This window comes from Aquarana catesbeiana, linkage group LG08 (assembly GCF_042186555.1).
Source record: "Aquarana catesbeiana isolate 2022-GZ linkage group LG08, ASM4218655v1, whole genome shotgun sequence".
Lineage (NCBI taxonomy): Eukaryota > Metazoa > Chordata > Amphibia > Anura > Ranidae > Aquarana > Aquarana catesbeiana.
The window spans coordinates 249,682,142-249,707,902 of record NC_133331.1 but is presented as its reverse complement, the minus strand read 5'-3'; the positions used below and the strand labels follow the sequence as shown (position 1 = coordinate 249,707,902).

Below are 25,761 nucleotides of genomic sequence, written 5' to 3'. Positions count from 1 at the left end.
ATGTAGGAGTACAGTACAGGATACAGGATGTATTCATAGACCATGGGTTAATAAGTCACTACCTTCAGCTGACTGGAGACTGGCAAAAGCTTTCTGTGACTACTCCACACTGCATCCTCCTAAAACCCCAACGCACTTCAGTGGGACTCCAGTTTTGTAGCAAATAAAGAGAGACGAATAAAAGGGAAAGACCTCTGTGCTGCACTGTACTCCGAGATACTGGATTTTACAGTTAAGTAAAAAAAAATCCCATTATCCTAATCATACAATACAGGACATGTAGTTATAGGAGATTGGATGTTCCCGAGCAATAAACTGTAGAGTGTACAACAATATAGCAAACTATGGCAAACTGGTCTACGTGAAAACAAAGTTCAGCGGACGCAGAACACTCAGAAGAAAGCTTGAAGCACCTAGCAGCTAACGCTCTCATCAGCTGAGGCCTGGGGATATACCTGGTAAATGAGAAACAGTATGATTAGAGACCAGATGGCAGCTTTGCAGACTTGCAAAACGGATGCTGAATGCTGAAAGGCCCAAGAAACACCAACAAATTGATGGAGTGGGGCCTGGTAGGGGAGTCAAGAACCAATTCCTTGAGGATTTAGGTCCTGGAAATTAGCTGCCTGAGCCACCTAGCTATGGTAGAAAAGGCAGGATAACCCTACTTAGGACCTTCAGGAAGGAGAAAAAAGGGGAATCAGTTTTCAGAAAACCCTAACTGCTCTGACCATATCTAGACAACGGAGTGAAATCTCCTTGGATTGCTTTTGGGGCAGGACAGAGGGAAGGGAGGATAATACTCTCACTCAACTGAAAGGAAGAGGCCACCTTGGGAATGAAGGAGAGTCTGAGTCTTAGAACCAGGTTATCCCTATGCAAGATAAGGAAATCATCTGTACCAGAAGATGCTGCCAACTCAGACACACCTGATGGAGGTAATGGCCACCAAAAAGGCCACTTTACTGGTGACATCCTCTAATAAAATATCTCAAATTGGTTCAAGGGGAAGTCTTTGAAGAACCAAAGTACCAGATTTAGATCCCAGGGAGACACACATGGTCAAAATGAGGAATTAACATGAGCCACACCTTGCATAAAAGGTCTTTGCCTTAAATATGCCAGTCAGTACTGTTCAATCACTTAAGAAGTGCAAAATTCAGAGATCTCAATTCTAAATTTGAAAGGTCAGGTAGACCAAGAAAAATTGCAAATTCCTTGTATCCCGAAGAAACGTTCAGGATACAAAGAAAAAACCACAGGTAACCTCAGGATAAATACAGGCTGCTCTAGAAAAAGCCAGCGAGGTTGTTTTTAACCACTTTAATACAGCACACTTTCACTACATTCCCTTCCTACCCAGGCCAATTTTCCGCTTTCAGCGTTGTCTCACTTTGAATGACAATTGCGCGGTCATGCAATGCTGTAACCAAATAAAATGGTTATTTTTTTGAGACAGATAGAGCCTTCTTTTGGTGGTATTTAACCACTTCAATACCAGGCCTATTCTGGCACTTCTCTCCTACATGTAAAAATCTTTTTTTTGCTAGAAAATTGCTCAGAGCCCCCAAACATTATAATATATATATATATATATATATATATATATATATATTTATTTAGCAGACATGCTAGGGAATAAAATGGCGGTCATTGCAACTTTATCTTGCACGGTATTTGCGCAATAATTCTTCAAACGCCTTTTTTTTTTAGAAAAATAAACGGTTTCACAAATTAAAACACAAAACAGTAAAGTTAGCCCAATTTTTTTGTATAATGTGTAATATGATGTTACGCTGAGTAAATAGATACCTAACATGTCACGCTTTAAAATTGCGACATTCATGGAATGGCACCAAACTCCGCTACTTAAAAATCTCCATAGGCGACGCTTTGAAAATTTTTACAGGTTACCAGTTTAGAGATAGAGGAGGTCTAGTGCTAGAATTGTTGCACACGCTCTAACGCACGCAGCGATACCTCACATGTGTGGTTTGAACAGCATTTACATATGTGGGCGGGACTAGCGTATGCATTCGCTTCTTTTTTTTTATTTTTACACTTTTTTTACATTTTTATTTTTTTGATCACTTTTATTCCTATTACAAGGAATGTAAACATCCTTTGTAATAGGAATCTATTGTGACAGGTCCTCTTTATGGAGAGATGCGGGGTCAGTAAGACCCCAGCATCTCTCCTCCAGGCTGGAAAGCATGAGATCGAGAAAAAAAAAAAATTCACCGATCTCATGCTGACAGCCGCGGCTTTGTTTACATCCGGGAACATCATAATCGCACCCGGGCCTCCAACGGTCATGGAGATGACTGGTGACCATTTGGAAATCTCTACCGTCGTCATCCGGCGCCGGCTGATTCCTTCTCCGTGCCCCCGATGCCACGGGAGAGCCCAGAGAAGCACCGGGTGGCGGCAGAAGAGGGGGGTGGGTTGAGACCACACCCATCGCCTTTAAGATAGATCAAGCGGTCGTGCACATAAACGCTGGCTGGAAAAAATGGTATCTGAATGATGCCTGTAGCTGAAGGCATCATTCAGATATCCCTGTACAAAGTCAAGGATGTCATTTGACTATGTGCGGAATTGAAGTGGTTAAAACACAAGTGGGTTTTTTTATTTTTTGCTAAATCAAAAAAAAAAAAAAAAAAAAAGTTTCTTCGTTTCGGTTAGAAAATTTTGTAAATAAGTAATTTTTCTCCTTCGCTGATCAGGCTGCACCGATAGGCATCCCTGATGGGGCTGTATGGATAATCAGTGCAGATCCCCCGTGAGGTCAACCATTTATCAGTGTCAGCGTGAGCAGAGGAATGCCAATATCCGGCACTTCCTATTTACACTGATCAGCTGTGATTGGACACAGTCGATCGCGTGGTAAAGGGCCTACATCATAGGCACTTTAACTTGATCGGACACCGAACCACCGATCACCGCACATGAGCAGCTTGTTCTGGACGTAATATGACGTCCAGTCAGAACAATTAAATCATCGCCCGGCTGTCATTTTGCTATAGGCCGGGCAGGAAGTGGTAAAGGAAGAGCTCCAGGCTCCTGCAGAATTTTTTTTTTAAATGTCAGCAGCTACAAATACTGTAGCTGCTGACTTTTAATATTAGGACACTTACCTGTCCAGGAATCCAGCAATGTCTTCACTAGGGGTGCAACGGATCAAAAAACTCACGGTTCGGATCAGGAGTCACGGTTTGGATCATTTTCGGATCAAAAAAAAAAATCTCCCCCACTGTAATATCCACGTCATCTCCCCCACTGTAATAATATATTAGCAGGGTATTGCAGAGTATTAGCAGGGTATTGGCACTGCTGCCATCTGATCTCTCCCCTCCACTGTACAGATCAGTACACAGAGGGGAGAGAGGAACCGGCGTCATGACAGGACGCCAGTTTGTTTACAAGTGATCGCTCCGTCATTTGACGTGGTAAACGGCCGCAGGGTGTACCAAGATGGCCGCCGCTCCGGAGCTAGGCCGAAGCCGCGGCCTTTCCTAAGGCCGAGGCGGCGGCGCTCCGCAGAGCGCATGTGTGCCAATCCGAACAGGCTGAACTGTTCGGATCACGGTCTGTTGCACCCCTAGTCTTCACCCAAGCCGATCTTTCAATCAACCTTTGGGTGCTGCCACCACCATCTCTACTGAGGGAAACCAGCAGTGAAGCCTTGTGGCTTCACAGCTGGTTCTCTACTGCGCATGCACGAAGCATGCTGTGCTCTGATTGGGCCAGCTGCAGGGGAAGGAGGGGGGCCGAACTTCCGACTGAGTTTGTTGTGGCTTCATGATCACATAATCAGTCATTTTCAATATCAATACCAAAATTTCTGCCAGGGTATGCAAACTTTTGAGCACAACTGTATATATAAAGAAAAAAAAAAAAAAAAAAGTCCTGTATAGGTCAAAAACCATTTATAATTCCACCACCAACAACTTAGATTGTTGCCAGACTCTTCTCAGTGAAAAGACAGATGTAAGTAATTGTTGCACTGATTGCATGGCATTGCAGGGTATATCTTCTTGGAAGATGATGCCCATGAGGGACGAAAGGAACTCTTCCTCCAAGTTCACTTTTTTTGATGAAAGTTACATTGCTCACTGAGGAGACATCCTTCCATGAAAGAAATCACTCCAACCACTTTTTGTAAGTCAGTTTCGCCAACCAAAAGTCTGCGCATCTTGACAGAAAGGAGGTCCACACTAGAGATCTGATGCAGGGAGTCAGAAGTTCCAAGTGCTGAAGGAGTTCAGGCTCCGTAGAGATGCTGGTTCTCAAGGCATGTCTGGCCCAGACCGCTACAGTCTAGCATACTGCCATAGGGACAATACCAGGTTGCATAGCTGAATCAGGTTGAAAGAGTTTGAAAAGGACTTCAAGTCTCCTAGCCATAGCATCTTTAAAAGCCACGAGATCCTCCAGCAGCAGAGTCAGAAATTGGTTTAGGCAGGAAATAGCTGAATCAACCTCTGGGACATTCCTTTATTTTAAAGAAACTAGCCTGCTATAGGATATTGTTGCGATAAGCACTTAAGCTGAACATATACTTTTTCAGGATGCTGCCAGATGCCATACAGTATGTCTTCAACCAGGAATTGTAAAGGAAAGGTCTTTAGACTGTTTGACCATTTTAAGGGAACCCACACGGGCAAACCTTAAAAGGATAGACTCACCTATAGCAACATGTTACACCTGTATTAAGCTCCACTAACCCCACAAGCCTTTCTGACAGCAGGCAGGGGTTGCTCTCGTTCGCAGCCGCTGTCACATTTAAAATTGTGCAGGGCTTTGCCCGCAGACAGGCATCATTCATTCACAGCGATCTGTGAATGAATAAACTACTGTGGCAGCTAGACTTGTAGTTCCCAATGGACTACAAGTGTGCTTAACAGCAACCTCTTAGTCCACTGACACTTCCTGCAGCTCACCGACAGCCCATATGGAGGTACGGGCAGAAAGCTGTAGGAAGTATCTACAGGAGCCTGACAATGCACCTGTTAAACACTGATTGTGGGTGCAATGCTTTGCAGGCTCCTGTGTAAAAAAAAATAAATGCACATTTTACTTTACCTGCAAAAAACATGTGCATTATTTTATTTTTTAACAAAGGTGAACAAGCCTGTAGCCTCCCTGGCGGTTTTCCAGAGTGTGGCTCGGGGTTAAAATTCAGGACCATTAGCGGTAACCCCGATCCACACTCGGGATTACATCACAGGATCCTGGTGTGGCTTTACTTACCTTGTCCCCGGGATCCTGCGATGTCCCCCGCTGTGTCTGCTGGCTCCGTCCTCCTCCAAAGCCTCTCCGTGCCAGGCTCCGTTCCCTGCGAGCAGCGCGACGCACGGGGGCGGAGCCTGGCGGCAAATTCAAAAAAGTGTAAAATCATAACATACAGTACTGTAATCTTACAGATTACAGTACTGTATGAAATTATTTCACATCCCTTTTGTCCCCAGTGCTTTGTCCTATGCCCTGCATGCAGTTTTATGTTATATATACTGTTCTTTCTGCCTGGAAACTGGAGATTGTCCATAGCAACCAAAAAGTGTCCCTTTACATCAAAAGTGGCTTTAGACCAGCTAGAAAACAGCGATAGTAAATTAGAACACTTGCAGAATTGAGCGATAGTGAATCGTGGGGAAATTTATTTTATTATTAATTTTTATTATTTATTTTTATTTATTATATTATAATTTATGTTTTTGTGTTTCAAACTTTATCATACCCGGGATATCTACTAGACTCTTGTTTGGACAGATTTAAGTGTGTTATTGTTAAGAATTACAGACCTACAATATAAAACGCCAAATTTCCATGCAAAATAATTGTACCGCTTTCAGCGCCTAAAATCCTAAATAATCATACCGCCAGGGAGGTTAAGCTGGGAAGCTTCCAGCTACTCTTAGCACCAGGCAGGTTTTCACTTCATTAATAACACCAAAATACCTGGGCAGACATCAACGCTCAGATGCGACACCTCTTTTTGCGGTAAGTGTCTACACGACGCCGGGAGTGAACCTTTGGTTACATTACTGGTATATATTTACCCGTTTAGGACCACACATTTCACTTTTCTTCCTTTTCTTAGAAACTGCACCTTGGTCGATAGACACTTTATCCATTATGCAGTATCAGGTATTTGGTTCATACTGCTTTCTATTTCATTTTACTTATTTCAACCACTTAAGCCCTGGATCATTTGGCTGGCCAAAGACCAGAGCACTTTTTGCGATTTGGCACTGCGTGGTTTAACTGACAATTGCGTGGTTGTGCGACGTGGCTCCCAAACAAAATGGGCGTCCTTTTTTCCCCACAAATAGAGCTTTCTTTTAGTGGTATTTTGAACACTTCTGCAGCTTTTATTTTTAAAAAAACTTTTTTTCCTTCAGTTTAGGCCGATACGTATTCTTCATATTTTTGGTAAAAAAAAAAAACCGCAATAAGCGTTTGATTGGTTTGCGCAAGTTATAGCGTCTACAAAATAGGGGATAGTTTTATGGCATTTTTATTAATAGTAATGGCGGCGATCAGCGATTTTTATCGTGACTGCGACATTATGGTGGACAGATCGGACACTTTTGTCGCTATTTTGGGACATTCACATTTATACATCGATCAGTGCGATTAAAAAAGCATTGATTACTGTGTAAATGTGACTGCCAGTGAAGGGGGTTAACCAGGAGGGGGCGCTGCAGGGGTTAAGTGTGTCCTAGGGATGTGTTCTAACTGTGGGGGGGGGGGGCTACGCTTGACACGACACTGATCACCGCTCCCGATTACAGGGAGCGGTGATCAGTGTCACTATGCAGAAAGGGGAAATGCTTGTTTACATCAGCATATCCCCGTTCTTCCTCTCCGTGAGGCGATCGCGGGTATCCCCGCGGACAGAGTCCGCAGGACCCGCGATCACACTCATGGAATGATGACATGGCAGCAAATTTAAAGGGACGTATCTGTACGCCCATTTGCCTGTCCATGCCACTGTGTCGACGTATATGTACTTGCGCCAGTCGGCAAGTGGTTATTTTCATTTATTGCTCACTACTAGTCACCAAGGGTTTATATCTATACACTTTCACATTTTCCCCATATCTGGGATTGCTGTCACTGGATTACTCTCACCCCACTATTGGGCTTGTAAACTGCCACCCAAGTTATTTAACATTACCTTTCACTTGGTGTTTGGTATTAAGCACAATTTTTCTGTTTTTTTCTGCCTCCTTCACCTGCACTCTCTGGTTTCTTTGTTTTTTCCCCCTGGGATTCACTGGCAGTCACATTTTATATGCCTGTTGGCACTTAATATAGTGTTAAATTACACATACATATATATAACCTTTTTAGAACTCTTTTGGACTGCCAGGCATATTACCTTTTATTACCCGGAGAATCACAATGCTCTTATGGTCTCTACGTATGCATGTGCCCCAGCAGCCATCGGCAATACTCCCTCAGCTCCCGATGCAGGCGTTTCCCCTGACATCTCCCATTTCATGTCACCACATTTTGAACTCTGAGCTGATCTGTGAGCATATTAAGGTAGGGACCTCACTTTTTTGGTGGGTTCACCTCTTTTTGCGTTTTCTTCTTTCCTGTGTTTTTGGGCCAATCATTATGATACCATTTACATATTTGTTATAGACTTGTATCTGCTCCTGAGGAAGTTTAGCATACTCCACGAAATACATCAAGCTATATGGATGAAAATCTTTTATATTAATATGTGTTTCATTGTTCTATCATATACACATTGTCTGTTTAATATGGACCATGCCCATACTGTAGATTGTGATTTCTTACATGATCAGCTCCCTATTTTATATTGATCTTTTAGTGCTTTACAGTTGATCTTTAACATGACAAATATATTGCCTTGCCTGAAGTGGTTGTTGCAATAATGGCCATCTTGTACTATATGTTTTGCAACAAAATAAAATGTCTTTTTAATATCCATGTGTATCAATCCAACTGTATATATTTGAATTATTCAAGTGTTTTTTCACATTTATTACTGACCCACATCATGCACCTCATTTAAAGTCCCAAATGTTTTTTCCCAGTTAACAATGCACAACTGTAAGTCCTGTACACCAGACGAGCTGTGCTCCAACACATGCTGACCACTGTAGATGCCCTAGCCACATTGTACTATCCTAAGTGTCAAGACAGCTGCTGCCAGCAAAGAACTAAAGACTGCTGGGAGTAGTTATATGGGGGTCCTTACAGTTTTATTTTTGATAGTGTTCACTCACCTGAAGGTACCCAAAACCCAGTTGTCTCTAAATCTACCAGTGTCTGGTACTGTATAAGCAAACAATTTTTTTTTATTTTTAGATTTCACTGCTGATTAGTGACAAAAGGAGCTTGTTAAGGCTGAGAAGATGCTGTTGCAGCTAAACAAGGCTAGCATGCACCGCATAAATAAGCAAGCTCACTTCAGAAAGCATCTGGCATTAAGCCTTAACTTGGGTCTCAAAATGTAGAAAGTGAATATTCCCTCTGCAGGATCCTCTTCTGCATCCACCTCTCACACCTCAATCAGTTCATGAGGATCAAGCTTATAATTAGTGTTGCACAGACACTGATAGCCGTGCAGATACTAAGCGTTTGCATGAATACTCGTACAAATGCTCCAATACTAGAACCGATACCTTAAAGTCCGCAGACTGTAAATGCTGCCTTTATAGAGAGAGACACAGAGGACGTCATCCCGCGAGGGTGCAGCAGTGTAAGACATAACATACGGACTGCAGAAGCTCTGGCAAGTGCTCTACTGCTACACCACCAGGGCAGAGGCAGGTGAGCTGGGCATCAAAAAATAAATAAATAAATAATAACAATAAAAAAAAAAAAAAAAAAGTCACGACACAAAAATAGGTATTGGTAATTGGTATCGGCGAGTACTTGAGAAAAAGTATTGGTATTCGGTCTTTAAAAACTGATATTGGTGCATCCCCTAGTCCTCTTCAGGCCTAAAATGTACTTTTAACATGCGAAAAATAAATGGATAAAAAAAGGCTCTTGCAGTGAAAGGATTAATGGGACTTTTTTTTGGCAACAGAATCACTTTAGTAAAAGAAAAAAAAATGCCCATCTACCAAATTTAACCAGCTGCAAGCTACTCAGACTCTTTAACCACTTGACCACTAGGCACTTAAACCCCCTTAATAACCAGACCAATTTTCAGCTTTTGGTGCTCTCACATTTTGAATGACAATTACTCAGTCATGCAACACTGTATCTATATGAATTTTTTGTCCTTTTTTTCACACAAATAGAGCTTTCTTTTGGTGGTATTTAATCACCGCTGGGTTCTTTATTTTTTGCGCTATAAAAGAAAAAAGACCGAAAAATCTGTAAAAAAATTAATTTTTCTTCGTTTCTGTTATAAAATTTTGAAAATTAGTAATTTTTCTTCATATATTTTGGCCAAAATTTATACCGCTACATATCTTTGGTAAAAATAACCCAAATTAGTGTATATTATTTGGTCTTTGTGAAAGTTATAGCGTCCACAAGCTATGGTGCCAATATCTGAAAATTGATCACACCTGAAGTACTGACGGCCTATCTCATTTCTTGAGACCCTAACATGCCAGAAAAGTACAAATACCCCCCAAATTACCCCTTTTTGGAAAGAAGACATTCCAAGGTATTTAGAAAGATGCATGGTGAGTTTTTTGAAGTTGTCATTTTTTCCCACAATTCTTTGCAAAATCAAGTTTTTGTTGTTTTTTTTTTTTTTTTTCACAAAATTGTCATATTAGCAGGTTATTTCTCACACACAGCATATGCATACCACAAATTACACCCCAAAACACATTCTGCTATTACTCCTGAGTATGGCGATACCACATGTGTGAGACTTTTACACAGCGTGGCCACATACAGAGGCCCAACATGCAGGGGAGCACCTTCAGGCGTTCTGGAGCACCCAGGCCAATTCTGACATTTCTCTCCTACATGTAAAAATCATCATTTATTTGCTAGAAAATTACATAGAACCCCAAAACATTATATGTTTTTTTAGCAAAGACCCTAGAGAATACAATAGCGGTCATTGCAACTTTTTATCTCGCACGATATTTGCGCAGCAATTTTTCGAACGCGTTTTTTTTGGAAAAAAAAATGTTTTTTGCTTTAAAAAAAAACAAAACAGTAAGGTTAGCCCAATGTTTTTGCATAATATGAAAGATGAAGTTACGCCGAGTAAATAGATACCTAACATGTCACCTTTCAAAATTGCACACGCTTGTGGAATGACGCCAAAATTCGCCACTTAAAAATCCCCATAGGCGACGCTTTAAAATTTTTTACTGGTTACAAATTTTGAGTTACAGAGGAGGTCTAGGGCCAAAATTATTGCTCTCGCTCTACCGATCGCAGCGATACCTCACATGTGTGGTTTGAACACCGTTTTCATATGTGGGCGGGACTTACGTATGCGTTCGCTTCTGCATGCGAGCACACGGACAGGGGCGCTTTAAAAAATTTTTTTTTTTTTTTTATTGTTCATTTTACTTTATTTATTTTAGTTTGACACTTTTTTCCCAAAAAAAAATTTTTTGATCACTTTTATTCCTATTACAAGGAATGTAAACATCCCTTGTAATAGGAATATGGCATGACAGGTCCTCTTTACAGTGAGATATGGGGTCAATAAGACCCCACATCTCACCTCTAGGCTGTGCCTGAAATTAAAAAAAAAAAAAAAAAAAAAAAAAGATCCTGGCATCGATCGTAGCGGTGAGTCGGTAGAAGCACCGGAGGGCGGCGGGAGGGGGGGACGTCCCCTCTCGCCTCCCGTAAGAACGATCAAGCAGTGTAACAGCCGCTATGATTGTTCTTATGGTGTAGGGAATCGCCGGCTGAAAAAGATGATATCTGAATGATGCCTGTAGCTGCACCCATCATTCAGATATCTCCGCATAAAGTCAAGGACGTCATATGACGGAAGGCGGGAAGTGGTTAAAACGCTTTTTTTTTTTAACACAAAGTTGTCCATTTATACAATATTTATAACACATAGCATGTACATACCAAAAATGACACCCCAAAATAGATTCTCCTACTCCTCCTGAGTACGGCGATACCCCATGTGTGAGACTTCCACAGCCTGGCCACATACAGAGGCAGAGTATGGCTGAGCATGGCTGGGTATGGCTGAGCATGGCTGGGTATGGCTGAGCATGGCCGAGTATGGCTGAGCATGGCTGGGTATTGCAGAGTATCGCCGAGTATGACTGGGTATGGCAGAGTATGGCTGAGCATGGCTGAGCATGGCCGGGTATGGCTGAGCATGGCCGAGTATGGCTGAGCATGGCTGGGTATTGCAGTGTATCGCCGAGTATGACTGGGTATCGCCGAGTATGACTGGGTATGGCAGAGTATGACTGGGTATCACCGAGTATTGCAGAGTATGGCTGGGTATTGCGGGGTATTGCAGAGTATTGCAGGTTATGGCAGAGTATTGCAGATTTTTGCGGGGTATTGCAGAGCATGGCTGGGTATGGCAGAGTATGGCTGGGTATCACTGAGTATTGCAGAGTATGGCTGGGTATCACTGAGTTTTGCAGAGTATGGCTGGGTATCACTGAGTATTGCAGAGTATGGCTGGGTATCACTGAGTATTGCAGAGTATGGCTGGGTATCACTGAGTATGGCTGGGTATCGCGGGGTATGGCAGAGTATTGCGGGATATTGCGGGGTATTGCAGGGTATGGCAGTGTATTGCGGGGTATTTCAGGGTATTGCAGGGTATGGCAGAGTATTGCGGGGTATGGCAGAGTATTGCGGGGTATTCCAGGGTATGGCAGAGTATTGCGGGGTATTCCAGGGTATGACAGAGTATTGCGGGGTATTCCAGGGTATGGCAGAGTATTGCGGGGTATTCCAGGGTATGACAGAGTATTGCGGAGTATGGCGGGGTATTGCGGAGTATGGCGGGATATTGCAGGGTATGGCAGAGTATTGCGGAGTATGGCGGGGTATTGCAGGGTATAGCAGAGTATGGCGGGGTATTGCAGGGTATGGCAGAGTATTGCAGGGTATTGCAGGGTATGGCAGAGTATTGCAGGGTATTGCAGGGTATGGCAGAGTATTGCAGGGGTATTGCAGGGTATGGCAGAGTATTGCAGGGGTATTGCAGGGTATGGCAGAGTATTGCAGGGGTATTGTGGGGCATACCAGAGTACTGTGGGGCATTGCAGGGCATGCATAGTAGTGGGGATGGCTGAGCATGGATGGATGGATGTCTCTGTGCAGCGCTGTGGGCACTACACATGCAGCCCACAACGCTGCAGACATCCATCCATCCCCCTCCCCGCTCACAGCGTACCGATCGGTACACAGGCGGGGAGGAGAGGAACCGGCGTCATCAGATGACGCCGGTTTGTTTACATGTGATCGCTCCGTCATTTGACGGAGCGATCACATGGTAAACGGCCGCGATCAGCGGCCATTTACCGGGATCTGTGATGCGCCGGGTCCTCTGGACCCGGCGGTCACGGATGCTCTCGAGTGCGCGCCCTAGGGGGCGCGCGAGAGCAGAATTCTGGGAGGACGTCCCTGGACGTCCTCCCAGAGTTAAACAACCGCCCTGTAGCCGTCATTTGGCTATGGGCCGGTTGTTAAGCGGTTAAGCAATAATTTTTTTTTCTTGAAAGAAGGTAAAATGAGTTAAAAGGGACAAACCTCCAAACCTCACAGATCCCCAGTTCCATCCTTTCACACACATGTCCTTCTCGACCAAATCAACTTGAAAGTGAGTCTTGAAGTATTCAGACAGTTTTTCGAACTCCTGGAAAAAAGTTGTTTGTGTTAGGCAGACAACAGAATGTTACATGGTTAAGATTTATACAGCCCCATAATATTCATAGCATTCACAGTGGGGTTTCAAATATTGCACATACTTCGTCAACCACAGGACATCCATAGGCTGTATATGAAAACGGCCAGGAATTTAAGTGATTAAACAAGCTTGAGAATGCAGATAGAGGACTTCAGCCTTCTGTCCGCTGAAAATGGGTCACAGGGGTGCAGAACGAACTGCACTTCTGTGATCCACAGGAGAAGTATAGCCAAATGAGCTTTGCCTGTACCTTTACTTTGTGAAAAAGGCCCAGGGACTCAAGCAGAAAGCAGGGATGCACAATTGATATCATCCGACGCCCGGGATATCCAGCTCTGGGAAGGATTTATTTTTTATTTTTAAACATTTGGCCCTGCAGCGGGCATACTGCAGGGTTTACTTGCCAGATGGAAGCATTGGGGGGGGGGGGGGGGGGTTTGGGGGGAGTTTGCAGCCGCCCAAATGCTTCCACAACCCCCAGGTAAAGTGCCCCCCCCAAACACACACCCAGTAGGTATCCCATGCTCTGCTTGGCCATCTGTAGGCCCGGGGCCAACATAGTGGGTGCCGCTGGGTAGAGGGGAGGGAGGAGAGCGGACGCAGTTGACAGTTTCCCCAGCCATCAAGGCCAAGATAGAATGTAATGCAGTGCGATCTGCATTGCATTACATTCAGTGGAGCACAAAGGAGACATGCAGGGTCTTTTAGACCCTGCATATCTCATTAAAGAGAACCCGTCACCGTGACTGAAAGACAGAATCAGAAAAAGACAAAAACGCAACATAACTGTGCAAGTCACAACAGAAACCATTAGGGAGGGTAATAGCTGCTGTCCTGAAAGACTCCTAGAAATAGTTACCAGTTAAGCCCCATACACACTATCAGATTTTCTGCTGATTTTTGTCTTCAGATTTACCAAAACCATGTAGTGCAAGGGCCTGCCTGATGCATACAAATTGAAACTCCTAAGGTTTGACCTCATATGGTTTTGGTAAATCTGAAGGAAAAAAAATCAGCAGAAAATCTGATACTGTGTATGGAGCTTAAGCCTAACTAAAGTTTTCTCAAAACGTCTTTCAGGACAGCACCTGGAGATAAGCGAGAACTTACTCTAATGTGGAACCACCACCTGCAGGAACCTTCCGGCCCAAAGCCTGCTCCAAGGCTGACAGTAAATCGACTAATACTGGATGAATGTAAACAAACTTGTACATGTTGCTGCCTTACAGATTTACGCGGGTGAGGCGCCAGGATGTTGCTACCACCCTAGTTGAATGGGCCATGATACCTTCTGGGGGCATCTGCCATGGGGCCGTGTAGGCTTCTTTAATGGCTGTCCTAAGCCATCTTCCTATTGTGCTTTTGGAAGCACGATCTCCCTTACGTGATCTTGAAAACAGCACAAAAAGAGAATTTGATTTCCTAAACTGCACTTGATTTGATTGTAGCCGTATTAGTGCAATTGTGACAGAGAAAATTGAGTACTGTCCGTGATACTTTTTTTTATTTGCACTAACATACAATTTTTCAGGACAAGCTTTCGGGGTGTGTCCCCTTCTTCAAAGTCCAAGCAGTACCGATTCACAAAATTTTAAGCAGAATGTTAAAGAAAAAAAACAAGTATCCCCCCCCCTGCATTCTATAGCTCTCCCTCTGTCTTATCTCACCAACTCTGCTGCTATCTTTATTACCATTGATTTGTATGTGTTTGTTTTTCTCTTTTTTTTTTCCCCTTCTTTAACATTCTGCTTAAAATTTTAGTATTAGATTTTTTTTAGAACTTTGAGGACCAGCGGTATTAACTGGAAGGGGGAAAAGCATAACACAAAAAGGAAGTCTGAAGGCTGGGCCAGAGCATACAAGCCCCTTGCCCGATCCCCCCTGTTCAGGGAAAAGTAAGCCAGAACCTTTGCGTTCTAGTGGGTCGCACACAGATTGATCTGAGGAATGCCCACTTGTTCACCACCACCTGAAAAATAGCCGAATTTAGACTCCACTCCGATTCTGAAATTTTCTTCCTGCTCAGGAAATCTGAACCAATTCAACCTGCCCTTCAGGTGTAGGGCCAACAGGGAAGCCAGATTCTCCTCTGCCCAAACTAGGATCTCCCGAGCTAAAGTCAGGAGAACTCTGCTGCTGGTACCTCCCTTTTGTCACATAGGCGACCGCCGTAGTGATGTTGCTCAGGATCTGAACATGTTGGGCCCTGATCGTCTCCTGGAACCAAAAGAGCCCCATCAGAATTGCCTTTAGCTCCCTCCAATTGGATGATCTTTTTGCTTCTAAACTTTACCAGGCCTCCTGGGCAAAACGACCCTCCAGATGTGCTCCCCACCCCCAAGAACTTGCATCTGTATTTAGCCTTCTTGAGACAGGGAACACCCAAAGTAGGCCCTTGCTCATATTTGACTGGTTCCTCCATCACCACAATTTCCTCCTTACCTGTAAGGGAATCGTGAATCGTTTCTCTAAGGGTTCTTCGTGGTTTCAATTTTGCAGAATTATCTGCTGCAGCTGCCTTGAGTGGAGGCGGGCCCATTGAACAGCCGGAATAGAGGAAGTTAGGAGACCCAATGGCGACGTAGCCGACCGAACCGTAACTGGTAAGCTTTTCCCTTCTGGTAGGAAGATCTTTTGCTGAACTGAGTCTATGTTGTAGCCCAAAAATCTTATCAATTGGGAAGGAACCAGATACGACTTTTCCTTGTTTAGGAGCCAACTCAAGTTTTGCAAGTAGTGTTCTGTTTGTCAAATTTGTCAGCAGCTGCTCTTCTGAGCTGGCAAACAGAAAATCATCCCGATACGGAACTATCGTAATTCCCTGAATCCTCAAAGGCTCCAGGGCTTCCGCCATGATCTTGGTGAAGATCCTCAGGCCGAGGACAAACCGAAAGGTAGGGCTCTGAACTGCAGATGGGATATTGTGCCCTCTGAGCTGACTGCCAAACTCAAAAATCTTCATAAAAAAAAAAAAAAAAAAAAAAAAACACCACCATACACACACGGAGAATAAAACCCCAGCCCTTCCTCCTCCTCAGGAACTGGGAGGAACTTCCTGCTGCCTCAGGTCTTGTAAAAAGGGACATTATTGCTAGGGCCTTGCTCTGCACTTTGGGGACTTGGGTTCCAAAAAAACGATTGAGGATTTTCCAAAAATTCCAGTCTGTATCCCTGGGAGATGACATTGAGGACAAACAGACTGTATGTCACCACTCTCCACTGAGGAGGGAGGGTCTGGAGTCTCCCTCCCACAGCAGGACCACCGTCACTGGCTTTTAGTTGGCTGTTCAGGCAGCCTGAACAGAACTCCAGCCCTGCCTTGCCCCCTTTGCGCATTCCAGGGCTTCTTATAGCCTGCCTATTTGGACACTTGGGTTTGCTGAAAATTCTTTTAAAACTAAGGGCGCTTTTTTTTTTTCTTTCCTGGAAAAGCCTTTTTCTTTTCTTATCTACGGTCCTTTCCAAGATAGCCTCTAAGTCAGGACCAAATGACAGATCACCAATAAAAAGGGAGCCCACAGAGCTTCACTTTGGAAGCGGAGTCCCCAGACCAAGTCCTTAAACAGAGGGCCCTTCGTGCCGAGTTCACTAAAGCCGAAGTTCTGGCAGACATCCTGATTGACTCAGCAGAGGCATCTGCTACATAACCCACTGCCTTTAGAAGTACCGGAATGGTGTCCAACAGATCCTTTTGGGAAGTACCTCCCTCGATATGCTCCCTTAACTGTTCTAGCCAGTGCTCTGGCTACCACAGTTGAAGCCATGGCTGGTTTGAGATCAGCCATTGACTAATACTATGTTTTTTTTTTTTTTGTTTTTTTTGTTTTTTAGAAGGGCATCGTCTCGTTTGTCCATGGCATCTTTTAAGATGCCCTTGTCCTCAAAAGCTAGGTCAGTATTGCGAGAAACTTGGGAAAAGGCCGCATCCAGTCTCGGCCTTTTGTTCCACACATGCAACTCGTCCTCGTCAAAGGGAAACCTTCGCTTAAGGGATCGAGAGAAAAACGGAGCCCTCTCTGGGTCCTTCCATTCTCGTTTAACAGCATCTGAAAGGACCTTGTGAACTGGAAAAACTGTTTAACTTCCCCAAGGCCCTCCAACATTTTATCATGCAGGGATGTCAACCTTAAGTCAACCTTATCCTCCTGAATGCCAAGGGTGGTATGAATTGTTTTAATCAAATCATCCACCTCCTCCAAGGATAAATTTGTATCTAGACGATCTTCTACTGTATCTGTATCCGAAGACTTTGGGGGAGCTGGCCCTACTTATACCCTCTTCCTCTGAGTCACTGAAAGACTGAAAAGTATTCGTAAGCTCCTTTTGTAAAGAGACCAAAAGAACCGAGCTTTGAGGCAATTCCTGGTTTACCAGGTCGTCTATACAATCTTTACATAAAGCCTTTGCCCGGGTATTCTTAAGGGACGCCTTGCAAGAAGGGCACATTTTCTAAGGAGTAGGAAGGGCATGGACCTAAACCATAATCCCCATTCTTCCCCCAAGGATACTTAAAAGTTCCACCCCTTCCGGAAATAAAGTCACCTGCCATTGGAACCCAGAATGAGCGGAGGCCCAGGAAGCCCCTTGGCTCCACACTCCGGGTTGGGAGTGTGGACTTCAAAGTTGTGCCTGCTTGAGGGATGACGACAAACTTTTACACTTAAAATCCGTTTACAAAATTATACAGGTTGCACATTTGAGTTATTACAGAGGAGGTCTAGGGCTAGAATTATTGCTCTCGCACCAACAATCGCGGCAATACCTCACATGTGTGGTTTGGACACTGTTTTCATATGTGGGCGCTACTCACGTATGCATTCGCTTCTGCACACGAGCTTGGCGCGTTTAAAAAAAAAAAGTCCCTTGAAGAGCTATGGGCAGAAGTGACGTTTTAACCTTGCTTCCACACTACAATGATATGGAGACGGGTGGTGTTTCTTGGCCTTCATGATGCTGTTTGTTCACTAAGGTTCTCTAAAAACTTCTGAGGGCTTCACAGAACAGCTGTATTTATACTGGGGTTGAATTACACACAGGTGGACTCCATTTACTTAGTAGGTGTCTTCCGAAGGCAATTGGTTACACTAGATTTTAGTTAGGGGTTCTCAGAGTAGAGGGGGCTGAATACAAATGCACGCCACACTTCACATACAATGCTGTGAAAAAGTATTTGTCCCCTTTCTGATTTTTGTTTGTTTTTTTTTTGCATATTCGTCACACTTAAATGACTCAGATCAAACAAATATTGATATACAAAGATAACCCAATTAAATACAAAATGCAGTTTTTAAATGATGGTTTCATTTATTGAGGCAAAAAAGCTGTCCAAACATGCCTGGCTTTATGTGAAAATTAATTGCCCCCTAAACCTAATAACTGGTTGTGCCACCCTTGGCGGCAACAACTGCAATCAAGCGTTTGCGATAACTGGCAATGAGTCTTTCACATTGCTGTGGAGCTATTTTGGCCCACTCTTCTTTGCAGAATTGTTTTAATTCAGCCACATTGGAGGGTTTTCCAGCATGAACGGCGAGTAAGGCCATGATGCAGCATCTCAATTGGATTAAAGTCCGGGCTTTGACCAAGCCATGCTAAATTTTGCTTTGTTTGGAGGTGGACTTGCTGTTGTGTTTTGGATTATTGTCCTGCTGCATAACCCAAGTGCGCTTGAGGTCAGGAACTGATGGCTGGACATTCTCCTTTAGGATTTTCTGGTAGAGCTCAGAATTCATGGTTCCATCAATTATGGTAAGTCGTCCAGGTCCTGAAGCTGCAAAGCAGCACCAGACCATCACACTACCACCATGTCTGACTGTTGGTATGATGTTCTTGTTATGAAATGCTGTATTCATTTTATGCCAGATGTAACAGGACGCACACCTCCCAAAAAGGTTACATTTTTGTCTCATCGGTCCACAGAATATTTGCCTAAAAGTCTTGGGGATAATCAAGGTGTTTTTTTGTAAATGTGAGATGACCCTTTGTATTCTATTTGGTCAGCAGTGGCTTTGGAACTCTCCCATGGATGCCATTTTTGCCCAGCCTCTTATTGTTGAATCATGAACACTGATCTTACCTGAGGCAAGTGAGGCCTGCAGTTCTTTAGATGTTGTTCTGGGTTCTTTTACGACCTCCTGGATGAGTCATCATCGTCATGCTCTTGGAATTGTTTTTGTAGGCCGGCCACTCCTGGGAAGGTTTACCACTGTTCCAGAGTTATCTCCATTTGTGGATAATGGCTCTCCTCGTGGTTCGCCGGGGTTCCAATGCCTTAGAAATGGATTTGAAACCCTTCCTAGACCGATACATGTACATTACTTTGTTTTTTTTTTTTTTATAGATTGTGGCAAGATGTGTGGCTTTTTGTGATCTGTTAGCGTGCTTCACTTTGTCAGACAGCTTCTATTTATGTGATTTCTTGAATCAACAGATCTGGTAGTAATCGGGCCTATGTGTGGCAAGTGAAATTGAACTCAGCTTTCCAAAAAATTGTGGTTAATCACAGTTCATTTATGATTCAGCATGGGAGGGGGCAAATACTTTTTCACATAGGGCCAGGCAGTTTTGAACAGCTTTTTTCCCCTAATAAATGAAATAATTTAAAAACTGCATCTTGGATTTATTCGGGTTATCTTTGTGTAATATTAAAATTTGTTTGATAATCTGAATCATTTAAGTGTGAGAAAAAAAAGCAAAAAAAAAAAAAAAAAAAAAAAAATCAGGAAGGGGTAAATACTTTTTCACAACACTATTTGTAAAAAAAAAAAAAAAAATTGAAAACCATTTATCATCTTCCTTCTACTTCACAATTATGTGCAAATTCGTGTTGGTATATCACATAAAATAGATTTGTTTTTTATTGTAACATGACAAAATGTGAAAAGTCTCAAGGGGTATGAATACTTTTTCAAGGCAGTGCACATATATACACACACCCACATTTTTGTAAATATTTTGTTATATCTTTTTATGTGACAACACTGAAGTAATGACACTTTGCTACAATGAAAAGTAGTGAGTGTACAGCTTGCATAACAGTGTAAATGTGCTGTCCCCTCAAAATAACTCACACAGCCGTTAATGTCTAAACCGCTGGGATCCAGAGTGAGCACAATGTCGATTGCGATACAGGTTACATATTGCAGTACACGCAGTAATGAGCAATAATTCTAGAACCACCGTTACTCTATAAGCATTGCCTATAGAAAATATAGGGCAATAAAGTTTGTCGCCATTTCATGGGCACACACAAATTTAAGGTTTGACATGCTGGGTACCTATTTACTCTGTGCAACCGCTGCTTTTATATTTTACCAAAAAATTGGGTGATTTATTGCGTGCTTGTGCCCTCTAAAATTAACTTTGGTATGTTTTTTACTGAAGTTTTGCGTTTCCTAGACCTTTGCCGTAATATTGTGACACATAAAAAATTGGGACTACCATTACTTAATTTTCATGGGTGTCTGCATTCAGAAAAAGTGTAATAATGTTTTGGCCGCTTTTATGTAATCTTTAGGCCTAAATTTTTTTAATCATGTGCAAACATAAAAAAAAAAAAAAAAAAAACCCTAGTTAGACTTACCGGTAACGGTATTTCTACGAGTCTTTCAGGACAGCACCTGGAGAGAGCGCAGCTCCACCCACTTTCCCAGGAAACACTGCAGTCAGTTTCTTTAAAGACCGGACACTTCCACCATGGCCTCAGTTGTTCATAGAGTACCTCCAGCCATGCTGAAATTAGATAAGCAGAACACAGCAATAACACATCTTATAACCTTAAAATTTAGGGCGGGTCATCGGCGCTGTCCTGAAAGACTCGTAGAAATACCGTTACCGGTAAGTCTAACTAGGGTTTTCTCCCTTCGTCTTTCAGGACAGCACCTGGAGATGATAAAAGAGTACTTACTCTAGGGTGGGACCACCGCCTGCAGGACCTTCCTGCCAAACGATTGTTCCGCTGCTGATAGCAAGTCCAACCTGTAGTGGCGGGTGAAGGTGGAGAAACTCGTCCACGTGGCTGCTTTACAGATCCGACCCGGGGAAGCCCCTGCCCTCTCTGCCCAGGACGTTGCTACTGCCCTTGTTGAATGGGCTACTACCCCCTTAGGGGGCTCTGCTCCTGAAGCTTTATAAGCTTCACTGATGGCCATTCTGAGCCATCTACCTATGGTGCTTTTGGATGCTCTATAAACCTTCCGTGGACCAGAGAAGAGAACAAAGAGCGAATCTGATCTTCTAAAATCTTTTGTTATCTCTATATAGTGTAATAAACACCTTCTTACTTCCAGGGAATGGAAAGACCTCTCCTTAGCACTGGACGGGTTAGGACAAAAAGTAGGGAGAATTATCTCCTGTGCCCTATGAAATGCTGATGCCACCTTTGGCAAGAAACCCGGGTCAGTTTTTAGCACTACCCTGTCTGGAAAAATATAACAAAAGGGTTCTCTTATGGAAAGAGCTTGTAACTCACTTACTCTCCTAGCTGAAGTTACTGCTACTAACAGGACTATTTTTAACAACCATAGCCTGATTGATGCTTCCTCTGGAGGTTCAAAAGGCCCTTTGATTAGCCCCCGCAGAACCACAGACAGGTCCCATCTAGGAAAAAACTTAAAAGGTATTGGCCTAGCTCTGGCCAATGCCTTGAAAAACCTAATAATAAGCGGCTCCCTAGATAATTGTCTCTCAAGGAAAACCGATAATGCAGCTACCTGCACCTTTAGGGTGCTAGCTGCCAACCCCATCTCCATTCCCTCATGGAGAAATTCTAGTACTGGAGCAATTTCCTGTGGCGAAAGTATCCTAGTCGCACACCAGCTATTAAATCGCTTCCACGTTTTGAAGTAGATGGCCCTGGTTACCTCCTTACGACTATTCAGCAGGGTAGAGACCAGCTTATCTGAAAGGCCCTTATTTTTTAACATCTGCTCCTCAGTAACCAACCTGTCAACCTGAGATGCTGGGTATTTGGGTGATGAAGGGGGCCCTGCGTTAGGAGGTCCTTCCGAAGCGGAAGCTCCCAATAAGGTTCCACCGCCATCCCCTGTATTGTTGCGAACCAAGCCCGTTTGGGCCAGAAAGGGGCCACTAGAATCATACTCGTGTTCTCTTTCTGTAGCTTTAAGACCAAGGGGATCATCTGAAAGGGGGAAAGGCGTAGCACAACTGGAAGTTCCATGGCTGCGCTAATGCATCCAATCCCTCTGCCTGATCCTGTCTGTTTAGTGAGAAGAAGGCCTCTACTTTTGCATTCTTTTGGGATGCAAAAAGATCTATCTGGGGTACTCCCCATCTTTCTGTTAGTTTTTGGAAAGTTTCTGTATTCAGACTCCATTCTGCTTCCAGTATTCTTTCTCTGCTCAGAAAGTCTGCTAGAAGGTTCAAATCTCCCTTCAGATGTATCGCTGTTATGGAGTTTAGATTGTTTTCTGCCCAGGCTAGAATCTGGAGTGCCAAGGATAGCAGAGCCTTGCTCCTTGTTCCTCCCTGCCTTGATATATAAGCCACCGCTGTGGCATTGTCCGATAGAACCTGAACATGATGGCCCCGGACTGTTTTTTCGAAGGCCCATAGACCCAGGAGAATAGCTCTTAGCTCTCTCCAATTGGAGGACTTTCTGGCTTCCCAGTCTGTCCAACTCCCCTGAGCCATCTGCTTGTCCAGGTGGGCGCCCCAACCCCAGGAACTTGCGTCTGTTGTTAGTCTTTTCTCCAAAGGAAAACCCCAGAGCAGACCCTTGTTCAGGTTTGAGCGATTTCTCCACCACCAGAGCTTCCTCTGAACCCGCGCAGGTATCCTTATTAACTTTTCCAGGGACTCTCCATAGGACCAACTCGTTAAAATTGTCTGCTGGAGCTCCCTTGTATGTAGACGTGCCCACTGCACTGCTGGAATAGTCGCAGTGAGTAGCCCTAAGACCGACATAGCTGCTCTTATGGAGATTGGCATATTTGTCTGCGTCTTCTTTACTGCCCCCTGAAGCTTCTCCCTCTTCCCCTCGGGGAGAAAAATTCTCTCCTGGATGGAATCTATCGTGTAGCCCAGGAATAGTATGGTCTGTGATGGAATCAGGTTTGATTTCTCCTCGTTTATTATCCATCCTAGACCTACTAAGTGTCTCATTGTCTTTTCTAGATCTCTCACTAATAGGTCCCTTGTCTTGGCAAAAATTAGTAGATCGTCTAGATAGGGCAGGACTGATACCCCCTCTACTCTGAGTGGGGCTAAGGCCTCTGCCAGGATTTTTGTAAAAATCCTCGGAGAGGATGACAGCCCGAAAGGGAGAGCTCTGAACTGGAGATGAAGGGTAGCCTCCCCCAGTTTTATCGCAAACCTTAGGTGTTTCTGAGATGTTGATGCTACTGGTACATGTAAGTATGCATCTCTCAGGTTTATGGACGCCATAAAACATCCTGGGGTCAGGAGACTCTTCACTGAGAATATTGTGTCCATTTTGAATTTTTTGTACCCGATAGTCTTGTTTAGAATCTTCAGGTTCAGGATGAGCCTGAATTTTCCCGACGGCTTCTTCACAAGAAATATGTGTGAATAGCACCCCTGTTCTAATTCCCCGGGGGGCACGTTCACGATCACCTTTTGTAGCATCAAGTCTTTCAGGATAGCTGTCATTGCTAGTGACTTTTCTGAGTCTCGGGGAGCCTGGGTTATGTAAAAACGCACAGGAGGAGGTTGAGAAAATTCCAGCCTGTAACCCTCCATAATGGTCTTGAGGATGAACTGGCTGTTCGTTATAGTCTTCCACTGTAAAAAGAAGGTCTGTAGCCTTGCTCCCACAGTTGGATGACCGTCACTGGGTTTTTGTGCTTGTGGTCGGGGGGCGAAAAAGTACTCCTGACCTGCCCCTCCCTCTTTGAGATTTCCAAGGCCTTTTGTAGCCTGCCTCTTTGGTCTCTGGGGTTTTCCGAAAAGCACGAAAATTCTTGTTGCCTTGCAGAATCACCTTCTTCTTTATAGGGAAAGCCTTCTTTTTGTCAGCTGTTCTGTCAAGTATAGCTTCCAGCCCAGGGCCAAACACTAGATCACCCTCAAAGGGTAAACCACATAATTTTGTTTTTGAAGCAGTATCCCCTGTCCATGTCTTGACCCATAAAGCCCTGCGAGCTGAGTTTATCAGAGCTGTGGATCTAGCTGACATCCTGATTGACTCCGCTGAGGCATCTGCTATATACCCTACCGCCCTTGATAACACCGGGAGCGTATCTAGCAGATCCTTACGAGGCGTCCCTGCCTCAATGTGGGCTTTCAACTGCTCCAGCCAGTGTTCCAGATTTCTGGCTACCACCGTTGAGGCCATGGCAGGTTTCAAATTTGCTAAAGATGAATCCCATGCCTTCCTTAATAGGGAGTCTGCCTTTTTGTCCATGGTATCCTTAAGGATACCCATGTCCTCAAACGCCAGGTCAGTATTCCTTGATACCTGGGAAAACGCTGCGTCCAGTCTTGGTTTTTTGTTCCAGATATGCGAGCTATCCTCATCAAACGGAAACCTCCGCTTGAGGGATTTAGAAAAGAAAGGGGCTCTCTCTGGATCCTTCCACTCTCTCTTAATGGTTTCTGATAAGAATTTATGTACAGGAAAAACCCTGTGTTTTTCCTCTCCGAGGCCCTGAAACATCCTATCGTGTAAGGATAGCTGAGTCTTATCCTCTGTGATGTTAAGGGTAGTGTGTATTGTCTTTAGTAGATCATCTACCTCCTCAAGGGATAGTTTGTACCTAGAAGAAGGAGAAGAAGCTTCATTTACTTCTTCCGCTTCCTCATCAGAATTTAGTAAAATGTTACTTTCTTCCTCCTCTGAGTCGCTGCCCCCTCTGGATGCTGACACAGAAGATTGAGAATGTGGCACCGTACTGCTATGCACCGTTGGACGCCTATCCAGGTAGGACCTGAAGGACTCAAAGGTGTCTGCCAGTTCCTTCCTGAAAGAGCTCAGCAATTCACTTTGCTGAGTTGCAGGACTCGCAGGAGCTGTCTCCTCCTTAACTATGTCCGCAATACAAGATTTGCATAATATCTTGGTCCAGGAATCCCTCAGTAACCCCTTACAAGAGGGACATTTCCTTTTAACAATAGGGGAGACATGCTTGGTCTTTTCTTTAGCCTTCTGCAATATCCCAAGGGAAAAAGAGACATTTGCTGAACCATATTTCACCAAAATAGTTTACATGCTGTAAAAAGGAACACAGAAAAAACACCACCAAGGAAGTTAACCCCTTAACCCCTATGTCCTGTTCCACAGCCGGTGAATCACCCCACAGATCCACCTTAAAAAATAATCAATCACTTATCCTTCCTTTAGTACTCAGGACAAAGTGATCTGCAGGCCCCCCCTTTTTTTTTTTTTTTTTTTTAGGGAAGGGAATTTATATATCAATATCACAAAAGCCCATAGAGTAAAAACAGTGACCAATGCCCCTGCTTACCTGAGCCTGGCTGATTAGTGTGGCTCCTGCTCCTGCCACCGCCGTCTGATCGTCCTCCATTGTCTGACAGGACAAACAGCGGCGTCCGTGCACTTTTATTTAATTTTCCCGGGCCGCTCACCGCTGTGAGGGCCGGAAATGACATCAGCCGTAGAGACCGCCCCTTCCCCCTGCGTTCCAGCGGCCGGAACCGGAAGCCGCGTCGCGCCGCTCGAGGCCCCGCCCCCGGTCGGAAATGACACGCTTGCCATCCGAACCCGGAAGGCGTGCGGTCCGCAGAATAGACGCCGCTCTATTCCACAGCCCTGCCACCGGTCTGAAGGAGCGGGACCATCGCAGCCTGGCTCTCGCCGAGCATGAAGAGGAGGAGGCACCGGAGAATCCCCCACACGTCAGGGAGGATGCTGGGCTGTCTTCTAGAGAGAAAAAACAACATCAATCCGGTATGCCCCC

General features: G+C 44.2%; 1 protein-coding gene across 1 annotated transcript in view; it reads right to left on the bottom strand.

The window, feature by feature from the left end:
- SSRP1 (structure specific recognition protein 1) overlaps positions 1 to 25,761 on the bottom strand; it is a 122,074-nt gene that overhangs the window by 86,294 nt on the left and 10,019 nt on the right. The window contains exon 3 of the mRNA XM_073596990.1: positions 12,709 to 12,814. Coding sequence (XP_073453091.1) covers positions 12,709 to 12,814 — 106 coding nt within the window. The remainder of the gene's footprint in view (positions 1 to 12,708; positions 12,815 to 25,761) is intronic.